We start from the raw sequence: 14,653 nt of genomic DNA, 5'->3' as shown, positions 1-14,653 counted from the left end.
TAGCAAAGCTGTCCCTTAAAAGGTCACGTCAAGGTGTGACGTAACACATCCTAACTGCAGACAGATTTTTAGAGACATGGGCACAGCCAAGGTGGAAAAACCAGAGCATGCAAGGATGCACTGCACTGCCAGGAACATCACTGCTTATTTATGAAATAAATCATTTCATCACAGTGTGGCTGCCTAAGCAGGGCATGTCTGTGCCAACCAGGCTCAGGGCAGCTCAGCAGCCTGGAGCCAGGCCCAAGGGAGGGAGGATGCTGGGTGAGATGCCCAGACAAGCCACTTGTTGCAGCCAGAGTCTGTCAGCTTGGTTATAAATGTGGGTTGCTACAAGCAGCACTCGTGTGGCCTCGGTGGGCAGAGCTACCCAGACAGCTCCCAGAGCTCCACAGTGCTGGGAAGAGAACTCTGCGTGTATTAACACGAAAGACTGAGGAGCAGATGAACCCATGGATAATGTGCCTACAAAACTTGAAAGTTTCAGCATTATTTCCTGGGTCAGTCCCTTGAGACAAAAAGTTAAGGAAGGGGCTAAAACGCAAACGGCACCTAACGTCAGTCCTTCCTGCACCTGACAGGGGTTCAATCACCAGCGAACTCTACTCCCAGTCTTTGGCATACCTGATGTGGGGGTGTACATGTACACACATGCCTATCATGCCAGGGAACCTGGAAAGGAGTAGCCTTTTCCTGTCTGGGCAGTCTGTCTGACAGGCAGGGTCACCCCCAGCAAGCCTTACCTGACCCGATTTTGATCAGTCCGTTGTGCTGGATGAAGATGGTGTCACAGGTCAGGTTTCCGTGGATGATGGGGGGATCACAGGAGTGGAGGTAGCTGGACATGCAGAACAGAGCACTGGTCAAGGACTGCCAAGGCCTGGAATCCCTCCCTTAACCCCATCCCCACCTCAAGCAATATCAGAAGAGAACAGGAGAGCAAAGAGCACATGCCAGGGACTTAAAATAGTGGGGGGTGGTACAATTCAGTGACTGTACATCAGCCTTTAGTTAGGAGAGAATCAGGAATATTGAGGAATTGTCTCTAACAATCAATCTCCAGAATATGGGAGAAAAAAGAAACCTTTCTCTGATCAGTTCCCAAGAAACTCAGGGTACCAGAGCTAAAAACTATTTCATCCATCTCAGTACTGCTGGGTGGGTGCTAAAAGGGTTACAATTTTATACCAAAAATATCAGAGCCTTATTCTGGCCCTACTCACAGAGCACCAAAGAGGCACTTAGTGCTATCCACACAGGACTGGGCATATCTGCCAGCAGGCACAAATAAAGTTTTTCAGTGCTGGGGTCCCAGGTACACCCTGGTTTTGCACCTCACTCTGCCTGGGTTTAAGTTAGCAGCCAGCACAAATGAGGACAGTCAGCTCCCAGAAGTGTATTAGAACCCCAGCTATTCACTAACTGCTGTAATTTCACAAAATGGTACCAGAGCTTTGTCTATGGAGCGCAAGCTGCGCTCTGCCATCTGGGTTATTGTTTTTCCAAAGCTCTCATTAGCTACTCACCAACTCTGGCTCAGGTGGAGAGGAATTTTTAAAACCCCAAACACATTCTACTCAGCTGCATTGCACTGAGATGGCTGCAGAAGATCTGCATCCTCAGGAAACGTACAGACCCACACACACATCTAACACCATGCCTCAATATCCATGAATCCGCTGCCTGCCACAGGGCTGCAGCCTGCCAATGCTATGGAAGCTTTCCTCAGTCCTCTCACGTGGAATTTCATTTCTCTGTCATCTCTGCAAAATCCTCCTGGCTGTGGTGAGACCCGGGTTATAAAGCTGGATACTCTGGAGAGCTCCCTGATGCTCAACTCCTGCACTCCCCACCACATCAGTCACAACTGCCAGGATCTCAAGGTCAGTACCCCACGTACCTGAGAGCAGAGAGGATCTGGGTACACCATCGCTTCCAGGCCTGCAGACACAGGAGGAAAAGGATAAAAATCACCCATAAGGAGCTGATCTGTAGTTCTGTGATTAACAGCCTGTTCATAGGCAGGAATACACGCTCCATTCTGTGGCACCTGAGCTTTTACCCAGTGCAGGTGTAAAGGATCAGCTCTCTCATGCTCAGCTTTGTTTTTACATATTCCCATGGGTCCAGAAACACATCTGTCCTCCTGAGTCCTCCCCCACACAGACACCTTCCCTCTTTCCTGTGAGGGCCCATGGAGAGGGACATGCCTGTCACACCACATGTATGAAGCTGCAGAGCTGCTGGCAGCAAAGAACCAGCACAGAACTGCTGTTCCAGAGAATCTGCAGCTGAACTAGGCCCCACAGGGACACGGAGGCACATGTTATCACCAGGTTCTCAAAGGGATCCTCTGCTGAAAGAGCTTTCCAAGGGCTGATGGCTTTCAGGGAATATGGGCATACAGGAAAAAAAGTTACCTTTTCATTCATAGTTTTGTGGTTTTTCTTTGTCTTCTTCAGGAACTGTTTCAAACTCCCTGAAGACATGTACTCAGTGATGAAGATCACCTGTGGGGCAGTGTGAGACATTACCCTCTGCTTCACTAATTACCTACACAACACACAACGAAAACCCACCAGCCTGTTTGCTGCTCTTACCCTGGCCTTGTTCTCCTTCACATCAGCCCAGTATTTGTGGAACTTCACAATGTTCAGATGATCCAGCTGAATTAAGTTGTCAAACACCGCTTTAACTTTTTCCTTAAAGACAGACAGAAAGACAAAGACATGTCACATCAGAGACCACATCAACCCATATCCTTCTTTCTCCTTGGGTCTTGGTCCCCTTAAACAGCACTGTACATGTCAAGCTCCTACACTAAGGACAGATGGCATCTCATTTCCTCCTGCACTGCACCTCAGCAGAGCATGGTTTGATCACCAAATCTAAATGAATACAAGAGCCCATGGAAACAGCACAACAGTTTTCCAGCACATTTCCTGGACAGACCAGGCTTCAGCCAAATTGGCTACGCTTGGGCAGCACAGCACTCCAAACCCAGCCAATAATCCACACAAGAGGTCACCAGTACTCATAATCCCACCTTGGTGCAAGATATGTTTCCACATTCTGTTGAGAAGCACATCAACTTACTTCCTGAAGCTTAAAGTTCTTCCGCTCAGAAAACTGAACTTCATTCCAAACAACTTCCACCCCTTCCTCCGTATCCATGGCCAGGTAGGCACTGTCGATCCCCGGGACGTTACGCTGGTTCACCTGGAGGGAAGGATGGGGAGAGGTGTGAGCTCCAAGACAGCAAGACCAGAGCACTGCCAAGCCACCCTCATGGGAGAATTATGAACTCTGCTCATTAACTTTTAATTAAATGAGCATTCCAGGACAGGATTGTGCACATGTAGCTCAGGATGGGGCATACCCAAAATGAGCCACCATAGGCTGTGTAAGCAGCAAGTCCTGGGCATACCTGAGGGAAAACCTCTTGTGCACAAAGGCTGTGTTGAAGCAAAGCTATGTTCTGCTTTCCCATCTAATATGTTAGATTTTCATGGTTTAGGATACCTGTAGTTTATTCCACCACAAAAAAAACTCCAACCATACAAAAGGGATACAGAAATGTCTCAAGAACTCAGATACAGCTTCGTAGAGGAATCTTCTGAAAGGTGATGATACACAAAACTCAATCAAAGCAAAGAGGAACAAAGGGAAAGCTGCAGGTTCAGAACAGACATGGGAATCAATGACAGTGGAAACTGCTACAGTAATTTCTTTAATTAATAAATGCAAACTCTGACCCAGCACATCCACACCCAATACTAAACACAAAGATAAGCACTAGGAGAGCAGCAAGGCAAGGGGAGGGGATTGAGGGTTTAGAGCCCAGCACAAGAATGGTGAGGGCTTTGAGAGGACATAATGCTGAAAGACCTGCAGAGATCTGAGATGAATCACATTCCCAACAGCAAATTTTTCCATAACACTGTTTTTCCTCAGATATGTTGCAGCATCCAAAGATGTGCACAGGCTCTCTCCTCCAACATCCAGAGTATTTGCTGTTCTGCAATGTCTTTGACAGGCACAGTCATGGTGAACATCCCACTGCACCAGGCAATGTGTGGTGATGGAACTGGATTCCCATCCCAAAGCACTCAGAGAGGACAAGAGGGTAGAATTTACCCTCTAATGGTCAAACAGCAACAATTACTGTTCCCATCAACTGGCCACACACCTAGAATCACTTCAGAGAATCACCGGATATCCTGAGTTGGAAAGGACCCACAAGGATCATTGAAGTCCAGCTCCTGGCCCTGCCCAGGACAACCCCAAGAATCCCACCGTGTGCCTGAGAGCAATGTCCAAATGCTCCTTGAACTCTGGCAGCCTTGGTGCTCATTACCAGGCTTGGCAGCTTTCAGCTGATCCAATTTCCCCCATGAGGTAACAGCTAACACAGAGATTTGCATGGCAAATCCAGACTCATCTTCCACTTCTATCACCTCTAAGTCCTGGCCATTTCACAGCTCTTCCTTCTCATACTGTTACCTTCTCTTCCCTTGCTAGGGACCCCATCAGCACCCCATTTGCTGGAAGCTTCTCCCCACATATAAGAGCTCTCTCAAAAGTCCCTCCTCCCTTGGCAGCCACTTTCACACGATCAAATTTACCCAATTTCATCATTCCAGCTGAACTGCTCTACCCCGTTCTACTCCTTCAGCAGCCCAACAACACAGAGTGACAGTCCACCAATACAAGTGACGTTCTTTATGATCTCCCAGGGGAATCCAAAGAAGCAAGATGACATTCAATACTCTGACACTGCAGGTGACACACTCCAGTGACAAATGACATTGAGCACAGTAAAACCAGAGTGATGCAGATTTCTCCAGCAACTGAGCAGTAAATGAGTGTGACACAACCAGCTGCAAGGCGTGGCACAGGCAGGAATAAGGAATACAGGTCATAATTATATAAGGACAGCCTGAGCTATGGAAAATAACTATTGAAAACTATCACAGGAGATGACAGCTATACGTGAATTACCCTGCTCCCTTCCACCTGAGCCACCTGCATAACTGAGGGGTGAAAGAACTGAGTTTTGGTTTAATATGATGTTCACATTGATCTCAAAAACTTGGGGGGTTTTATATATATATATATATATATACACATGTATACTTATACACTGACACCAACATCTAAATACCAGGCCAGGCCTCTTATGTTTCATCATTAAAGAAAGCTGAAAGAAAAAGAGATAATTAAGGATAGAACATTTTTCCTTCAAATCATAGTATAAGCAATATCTTAGGGATGATAGCAGTATAAAAATGCCCAGTACATTTACTAAAGCTGAATGACAAAAGGCTTTAACTTTAGCAATTTTAAACAAGCCCCAGGCAGCAGAAAGGCAGGTGTGTGTGAGCCAGTGCAGGGAACAAGGTAACAGCAACCACACTGACACCCGTGCCCATTCACCCTTCTGCATTCTCTTCTTTCATCATGCTTGCTGCCTATTCACAGAAACATTAAGGTTGGAAAAGACCTCCAAATCCCCGAGTCCAACTGTTAAAGGCCCTCTATTGAAAGACTCCCAGCTTTACTGGATTAACTAAGTCCTCAAGTACTGGCAGCTACTCAAAATCTGCCCCGATAACACAGCCAGGGGCTGTGGACTTGCCACATCTCCCACTTCTGGCCAAGCTCAACAAGCGTAAATTATTTCCATGACTCATAGGCAATATTCCAGGGCACCAGATATGACTCAAGACACCAAACCCAGCTGACATCACCGATGGCAATTCTCAGTTCCTGAGGAGATTCGACAGCCTGGGCAGAAGAGTAAAAGGGGAAAAATGCAGACAGACAACTGAAAGGCAATAGCTGATTCCTCCTGGGTTCAGGTTGCCAAATCCCTGTTCCACATCCCTTCCGTGCTCGGCAAAGCAGAATCCTAAGCCCTCAAGAAAGCATGGACATAATGGATCGCTCCGGTGTTTGTCCCAGACAGCCCACAGACTAGGCAGCTTTTTACACTCCGAGGGAGAAGTGACCTGAGCCCAGCTTAGCCTGAATTTCCGCAGCACAGCAAAGGAAGCAGCTCCACACCACAGAGGTACTAACACAGCTCTGTGTCTGTGTATGCAAGAGGCAAGGAAACTCAAGAGGAATTCAAGTGAATTTAATTACTTAAAGGGGAATGGGGGAAGTGGCATAACAGCTCTAAGGGGAAAAAAATCTGGAAGCTAAATCTCCCTTTGGCAAGTTATTTCAATTGTCCAAGGCGTATTTTTTCTATAGCTCTCAAACATCTGGATATCTATCACTGAAAGAACACAGACTTTTGGAGAGACATTCTGTAGTTCACATCATCTGTCAATTAAACAAAAAACCAAACACAGCCTAAGCCACAAGTGACAGTGATTATTTATAATCTAGAAAAAAAAGGTATAAAAACTGGAAAAAAGCCCATAATAACTAAAATATCAGTAAGGAATGGAATTGCACATTGAAGAGATGGGGAGTGGCAGCACATCAGGCCAGACCCTCACAAGAAGCCTCGGGTCTGGTTCAGAGTAGTATGAATATGATAATGAGTTTCCCTGGCCACTTGTTAAGGTCAGAGAAAGGGATCAAAGCTCTGCCCAACCAGCTGGTAAACTCTTGGGACCAGAGATAAGAGAACCCCAGAGCCAGCAGCTGGGCCACGTGGAGCTCAGCTTCTGCCTGAGCTGTGGGGAAACAAAAAGCAGCAAATTTACCATCAGCAACAGAACAAAAAGGGCTCTCTGGGATCTGAGGCTAATTCAGAGTGTAACACAATAAAGAATGCCAGATCCACTGCAGGAAAAAGCAAAAGAAATCCAACAAAGCAAAGAAGCAATCCTACTTCAAGTTTTAATTAAACTGACACACTGGCCTTGGCAATTATAGTAGCAAAATGCTTGAAAGGTGTTAATTCGACAAGAAAATTAAAATAACCACTGTAATATAACAGTGGCAAAGAAAGGAACGTATTGATTATTACCATGGCTGTACAAACCAACCCACACAGCAACTAAAGTGTAAGGAAAAGACAATGTGACCATCAGCAATATAATAATTGGTTCTTTCAAACATGCTGCAACAAGTAACAAGATCAAACACATCTGCGAGAAGCTCATCTGTTAACCCAACAGGCACATCTGGACCATTTAAAGAGAGGGTTAAAAGTCCTCCATGTGTTAGAGCTTGCCCTCGCTTGTAACTACACTGCCCTGCACCAGCTCAGGAGATGTCGTGCTGAGAGACGAGTCAGAACCTGACACACTTTTTAGCACAGGCAGGACGTGTCCCTGTCGCTTCCCGCTGGTCCTGCTCCGTGCTGGCCCACCGAGCTGGACCTCACAGGGAGCCAGGACATTCTGCACGGAGCCCAGGCCAGAGCCACAGCTGCTCTGCAGCAAAAGAGTGAGTTTTGAGCCACAGCACTGTGTCACACAGACCGTGCCAGGCCACCGCCCCGGAGGCTGTCGCCCAGTGGCCATGCAGCCTCTCCAAAAGCACTTGAACAGTTCTGGCTAAACAACACACCACAGGACAGACCTCACTACAAATTCCCCCCAGGCAGTAGATCAACAACTTAAAAAAACCACAACAGTATGACAGGAGTCAAGGTGCTCTGAACAGCAGCAGCACTGCTCTGGATACAGAGTCGCCGAGGCTGGAAAAGCCCTCTCAGACCACCGAGTCCAACTGCTTCCCCAGCACTGCCAAGGCCACCACAATCCATGTCCCCAAGGGCCACAGCCACATGGCTTTTAAATCCCTCCAGAGATGGGGACTCCAACCCTGCCGTGGGCAGCTGTGCCAGGGCTGGACAGCACTTTAAGGGAAGGAATTTTCCCTAATACCCAACCTGACCCTTCCCTGGCACAGTTTGAGGATGTTCCCTCTCATCCTGTCCCTTGTTCCCTGGGAGCAGAGCCCAACCCCCTCGGCTCCCTCCTCCTGTCAGGGAGTTGCAGAGCCAGAAGGTCCCCCCTGAGCCTCCCTCTTCTCCAGGCTGAGCCCCCTCAGCTCCCTCAGCTGCTCCTGCTGCTCCAGCCCCTTCCCAGCTCCGTTCCCTTCCCTGGACATGCTCCAGCTCCTTAATATCTCTCTTGTCATGAGAGGCCCAGAACTGCACCCAGGATTTGAGGTGCGGTCCCACCAGTGCCAAATACCCCACAGGGAGACAGGCATCATTCCCATCTATTTAATGGACACCAGAAATTAATACAAATTGCCTACTGCAAGCCCAAGTTTCACTTGGTGCTTCAAAATAAACAAGCAATCCAGACAGGATAAACACCAAGTGAGCTGTTCCCGTTCTGCTCTAGCCCATCCTGCTCTTCTGTGAGACAGGTACTAAAGACCTGAAGTGGGATTTTTCCTGAACACTGATAAGTAGAAACAGGATACAGCTATTCCTGTCATCCATGTTGCCATGGGATGCTTGTAAAAGCACCAGGCTCCCATGGCTAACTTAGGTACGGCTGTGCCTCTGTCCATCAGGATTTGCCGTGCAGGCTCCCCGCAAGCAGGACATGGAGTCAGAGGCAGCAGCAGCACATGGCCTCTCCCGTCTGGTGGCCCAGCAGGAAGCCTCTTCCCTAGCCTGAGCCCCACCAAACCCACTTCCCCAGCCTGAGCTCCACCAAACCCACGGCAGCTGTCACGATTGCTGCCTGGGCTTCCCGAGGCAGGGCTGAGAGGCAGAGGGCTGACAAGGGAAGGTTTCAGTGCTGCTGCACAGGCCATGGTATTTTTAGAACAGCTCTGTAAGGAATGCAGAGTGAACCCCATCCCTTGGTAGAGGGTGACCAGCACCTCCAGCCTCCCGGGAGCGCTGGGAAAGCGGCAGCCAGCCGCCCCTGCTCCCCGCCACAGCCACGTGGAGCGAGTGCCAGCTGTCTGTCACAGTCTGTGAGCAAGGACAGAACAGGGCTGTGACAAAGGCTCAGTCCCCTCTGCACCCTTAAGTGCCCCTCAGCTCATTCAGGCACATCCCGAGGGTTCGTTCCTTCCAGAAAGCCCCCACACGAGCCAATAAAAACGTTAAAAGGCTGCACAAACTCCCTCTTCTGAGTATCTTCCCTATGGTCAAGGAACACCATAAAAACTACAGCATGGCATTAGTTTTCTCCATCAGCTGGAAAAAACCCAGGTCCGTTGCCAAAGCCTGTCAGGGAGCTGGCAGCTCTCCGAGTACCAGCTTGCTTGGAGAGTCTCTGCAGCCCGTCTTCCTTCCAGCAGCAGAACCCAACACTCAGAGCACCTCAAATGCCACCTTTCCCAGGAACGATGTATCCCTTTCCCACACACAGAAACTCAGATGTGTGATAGGAAAAGACAAACTGGTGCTTATCTTTTACTACCTCAGCAAGTTTCTTTCCAAGCACTGAAATCCAGCTGTAACACCCAGCCATCAATAGCTGGGAAGTGCCAATCCAAATGACAGCCAGATCCTTCATAGGAAAAGAGAAGCAAACAAATGGCAGTGGTGCTACCTGAATTAATTTTCTGAACTTCCAGTAACAGTACCCAATGAAGAACAGCAAGACTGGACTAGGACACACTCACAGACATAGCACATACTGCCTCAAACTCTGCTCCCCAAGTTTTGCACCTGACATGACATCCAGGGCCACATGGAACTCCATTACCCTGTCCTAGTCCACACACCCCTGTAAGGGAAGCTTGGAAGGACTGAGCTTTAATCTTGACAGTGGAAAACCCCAGAGACAAAACCAAGAATTAATTAGCATGGCAACCACTGCATGCACAGTCACACTGACACACGAGGTGTGTCCCCAGGGATGAAGCAGAAAGGAACCTCCTGATTTCAGCAGTCACTGCAGTGGGGCAGAACATGGAAAGTGCTCCAGTAGCCAAGCTTCCAAAAGAGCCAATAACACATCAGGCACAGAACAAGACAGCCACGAGGTCACTGATGGCTATCAAGAACTGAAACATCACCTTCAGCCATCCCAAAAATCCCCTCAACGCTTTAGAACCTGTGGGACAGAAGCACAATCCCTGTGCCCACTCTCAGCGCAGAACGGTGCAATCAGCACCAGGGTGAGTTTCCAGGGAAGGACACAAGGCTCTCCCGCTGCTCTTGAGCAGCCTGACATATCCTCTGGGAAAGGGCGAAGGTATTTAAGCAGAGATCAGTGCTTTCTCCCATTATCTTCCTTTTCTGCTCCACGTGCCACGCTTCACATCCTCACAAAGCCCTCTGTGCTAGGGAGCGCAGCAGCATTTGAGGAGAGCGGCATCACTCCAGGCTGTGCCTCACAAGGAGCCTGTGGAAGGGGCAGCCAGGCCCACCCAGGCCCGTCCAGCCTTCTCCCTCTTCACTATGACAGACACGCTCACACACACCCCCAAAAGGGGACCCACTTGTGCCGGCATCCACAGTGCAACATAGATTCCCTCAGCAGCACTGAAAGGGTTATTTACCAGAGCACATTACAAAGATGTCAACAAAGTATTTCTTATAAAGTCTTGGTTCATGCAGTCACATGGTGTCTTCCTATGTAGAAAAGGTACAGAAAGAAATGTGGTCAATAGGCAGCTGTCACACCCAGGACATTCCCACCTGGGAAGGGTTGAGCCTCTCCTGCTCACATGAGCTTGCCAAGCCCAACACCATAACACTGAGCTAAAAATAAAGATTCTGCTGCAGCAGAGCACAACTTTTCCTACAGTTATGTTGGGCCACTCTTGCATGTGAGCTGTGTAGCTCCCAGGGACAGCAGGCACCAAGCTCTCAGTTTCAGGTTCCCCACGAGCCAGCTGCAGGAGGCTAAACCCGACCTGTCAATGTGGTGCTGCAATTCAGCTCCGTTAGGAAGTTTCTATTCCCAGGAGGCACAGCAGATAATTCTGATGATACTTGGACAACCCAAGAAAAACAAGTTATGCATGCATGCTGCCTGCAAGAAGGGCATGGAGTGTCACAGGAGGACAACAGAAACAGAGGAGATGGTTTGTCAGGGAGAGCAGCCAGAAGGGAGACAGGCGAGCACGGGCTGGGAGAGCCCATCAGCCCTGCGACCGCCCTGCCCTCGCGCCATAGAGCCCCGCCCTGTGCCTCTGCCACGGAACAAGATCCCCGTGTAAGGCCTCACTCGCGTGTGTGTCAGGACAGGAACCTGGGCCGTGGGCACAATTCCAGAGCGGGATTCGGCTCGGAATCCCAGGATGGGCTTTGCCCTCTCAGTGCCCAGGCACACGCTTGCTCTGGCCGAACTGCTGCCGACCAGCGCCCGAGTCGCTTGGGTTCCTTTCCTGCGTGCCGCGCCCCAGCTGCTCCGCTCCCCGCGCAGACTTGCGCCCAGCACCACCTCCCCTTGGGAACCCACGTATTTTCAGGTTTATTAGAGGACGCAGTTCAGCCCAGGCGGCTGGCGCTAAACTATGACCGTAAGTTGGCTGCGGCAGCCGCCGCTCGGACAGGCCGGGCCGCCCCTTCCCGGGGCTCTTCCCGGGGCTCTTCCCGGGGCCCGGCACCGGCCCGAGGGCGTGGCCAGCGCGGGCCGCAGCCAATGGGCGCCGCTGCCGGTGATGTAACTCTCCCCGCCACCTGCCATTGGCCGGCTTGGACGCCCCGCAGGCCCCGCCCCGCCCCGCCCCCCCGGCACCGCCCCGGTCCCGGTCCCGGTCCCGGTCCCGGGGCGCTCGGGAGGGCCTAAGGCCGCTTCCACCGGACCAGGAGCAAGCGGCCGGGACGTGCGGGCCGGCACGGCCAGCGCAGGCCGTCCTGCCGCTCCAAGACCGTTCCGTGCCCGGGACCGGCAGCGGGGGCACCGTCCCACCGAACTCTGCTCGTTTGGATAAACAGGCACCGACACTCCCCGGCTCACAGGCAGCTCGCTCCCCACGGCTCACGGGCCCTCTCTGCACTGCCTGCACAGCCCCACCTCTGCTGCAGCGAGGTCATCACAAACAGTCGATGGCTAGCAAAATATAGTCTATTTTTTTTAAAAGTGAGGCCAGGCCACTGCATTCCCAAGTGCACATCCAAGCACGGTGCTCAGAGCAAAGCGGGAAAGAGTACCTGGGGAGCAGCAGAGCACAGGCAGCACAATGTCACTCCGCCCATTCCTCTCCACGTTATCACATCTCCTTGCTTCCACGGTGCCACCTAACCCAGCATTCAGGAGATACTGCCATGATAAAGGATCAGGATTGCATCACCGAGGAGAGGTCAGCACCTCCCTTTTCCACCCCCTCCCTTCGAGGGGTATCAAGTAAGAGCCTGCCCATGTGCTGCGCTGACCAGAAAAACCGGTGCAGATGGAGTCGTCACACCTCCCCAGGACAAGGGGCACTTTGCTCTGGGATGCTCAGAAAGTAAAGCTGTTATTCAAATAAATTTCATGCTGGGACAACAGCAGTGGGAGAATTTACTCTGGGGAGCAGATCAGTCCAAATGCTGAAGATGGCAAAGAGAGTCTGATGTCACGCGGTTCAGGGAACAAAAGCCTCTCCGCAGGCTCGGGGCTCATCGAGCCACAAATTCACATGTGAAATCCTGAGATACACCAGGATTTCAGTGCAGGGTCACAGCAATGTGTGTTACTCACTCCCTGGCAGAGAGCAGTTGGTGCAGCCCTCACTGGTGAGCAGCAGCCCCGAGCTCACCCAGATCACCCAACAACAATGTCCCTGACACCCATCCCTCAACCTGCAGGGTGGAGCAGAGCTCAGATCTCTATGGCAGCCTGAAGCCACAAGCCAGTCATTTAGCCACGCTGAAATTTCAATGAATTTCTTGTGTCTGGGTCCTAATCTGTCTGCACAGGGGGGAAGTCAAATCCAAAGAAAATACTTAAGCCTCTCAAATCTTACTTGACATGTAGGAGAGCACAGAAAAGCCTGGAAGGAAATTTCTCTTTCTGTGTCAAAATGATCAGTACCAGATAAAACACACTGAAAGGACGACGCAAACAAACCAGCTTTGGTCTCCAACATGTGCCAGTTCGGCACAGAGCACAAGATAAAGCACTTCAGGTAAGGAAGTGGAGGGCAGCACCAGGGCTTCACATTGACACCCTCTCCTTGTAACCAATCTGCACAGCCCCACCAGAAAAGGTACATTCTGACCACACCATGCCAGGGCTTGGCTCATGTTAACCCAAACCATGATAGCTCTCAGCAAGCAAAGGTGAAGAACTGTGGGGAATCCCTGACCTTACTTTGACCTCCAAATTCACACCAGAACAAATGACTCTAACCACCACCAGCGTTTGCACTGCCCGTGTCTGCAGCGAGGGACAAAGCAGACAAACGCCCGTGCTCAGCACTTGTGCCGCAGCGGTTGTCTGTCTGTCAGCACCTGCCAGGGCTGCACAGCCTGCCCAGCCAGGGCAGGGGCACTGCGCCAGCACAGAGCAGCAACCAGTTTGTGCAGACAGCCCCCAGTAAGAAAAACAGGACCCAGCAACGAGCGGAAAAAGGGAGAGGTCCCAAACAACACGATCTAATCTCCTTGTGCCTTCACAGCGCACACTGCCAACACAAGCACCGAGCAGTGGGGGCAAGTAGGACAGGTCAAGAAACGAGCCTGTGTGAGCTGACTGTGCTTTATCCTCACTGCAGAAGCCCAAGCAAACCAAAAGCAAGGATTCAAAAGCTGATAAGCCTCGGCAGCAGGTACTGTCCACGCTCCCCAGCAAGCACCAAGGACTATGCAGCTACTGCTCTTCACCATTCCCAGAAGCAAAGATCCACGAAACGCGAGCCACTCCCTGCTCCACAGCAGCAACAGCTGGCCGCGACACTGGCCTGCGGCAGGCGAAGGCAGCACCGGCTGCGCTCCAGCCGGGACGCTTCGGGCCCGAGGAACGGCGGCCCCTCGGCTGGCAAAGGGCCACCCACCTCCCTACCGCTCGGGAGCGTGACGGACCTCCGGCCCGGGGCCCGACTGACACGGGGACAGGCGGCAGAAGGACCCAGCGGGGCGGGACAAGCGGCTGCCCGAGCCCCGCCCGGCCCGGTCCGATCCGCACTCCCGCCTCGGGAACCGGCCCCCGGCACTGACCTCCTCGCGCCGCTTCTGCCAGCGGCCGCACGGCGACTCTTCCAGGATCTCGGACTCGTCCTCGCTCTCCTCCTCCTCCTCCTCCTCCGGGGGCGCCGCGGAAGTCACCGGCGCAGACACCGAGGTCATCCCCGGGCCAGACGACGCGGGCTCCGGCTTGGGGTCCGAGCCGCTGCTCGGCACCTGCTTGGACTCGCCTTCCGACATGCTGCGGTCGCACACCCTGCGGGAGAGGCGCGGCCCGTGAGGCGCGGCGGGAGGCCAGGCCGGGCCCACCGGGCCGGACCGGGCCGGGCCGCGCCCGCCGGGCCTGTCAGCCGGGACCGCGCCCCGGGCCTACTGGCAGCGCCCGGCCGAGCCGGTGGTGGACGCGGCGGGGGCCGAGAGGCGGGGGCCGCACACTTACCGGGCCTGCGGCACCTCCTGGCCCCGAGCGCGTCCCCGCCGCAACCGCCGCGCTGCGTAACGCGCCGGGCGGGGCGGGGCCTCCACGCAGCCAATCAGCGCCCGGAGCGCCGCGTCAGCGCCCGCCAGTGGCCGGCGGGCGGGGCCCCGCGAGGAGTCGCAAGGCAGGGGGCGCTCTGCGGGCCGGGCCGGGAAGGACCGTGAGGAGGCGGGGCCGAC

The 14,653-nt window shown here is 52.4% G+C and overlaps 1 protein-coding gene across 2 annotated transcripts in view; it reads right to left on the bottom strand.

The window, feature by feature from the left end:
* The window catches only part of NRBP1 (nuclear receptor binding protein 1), a 33,372-nt gene extending 18,835 nt beyond the window's left edge, over positions 1–14,537 (bottom strand). The window contains exons 1-7 of one of the 2 annotated variants that reach the window (XM_027749485.2): positions 14,436–14,537; positions 14,030–14,252; positions 3,097–3,219; positions 2,601–2,702; positions 2,421–2,510; positions 1,901–1,941; positions 744–838 (exon numbers count right to left, since the gene is read on the bottom strand). In XM_027749485.2, coding sequence (XP_027605286.1) covers positions 744–838; positions 1,901–1,941; positions 2,421–2,510; positions 2,601–2,702; positions 3,097–3,219; positions 14,030–14,236 — 658 coding nt within the window. In that variant the 5' untranslated portion in view covers positions 14,237–14,252; positions 14,436–14,537. The remainder of the gene's footprint in view (positions 1–743; positions 839–1,900; positions 1,942–2,420; positions 2,511–2,600; positions 2,703–3,096; positions 3,220–14,029; positions 14,253–14,435) is intronic. The other variant, XM_027749486.2, reaches the window with a different exon arrangement.
* Between the last annotated feature and the right edge of the window lie 116 nt (positions 14,538–14,653).

This window comes from Pipra filicauda, unplaced genomic scaffold (genome assembly GCF_003945595.2).
Source record: "Pipra filicauda isolate LSUMZ 115617 unplaced genomic scaffold, ASM394559v2 scaffold568_size315820_pilon, whole genome shotgun sequence".
NCBI lineage: Eukaryota > Metazoa > Chordata > Aves > Passeriformes > Pipridae > Pipra > Pipra filicauda.
The sequence above is the reverse complement of the archived record's forward strand: the minus strand, read 5'-3'. Positions and strand labels throughout refer to the sequence as shown.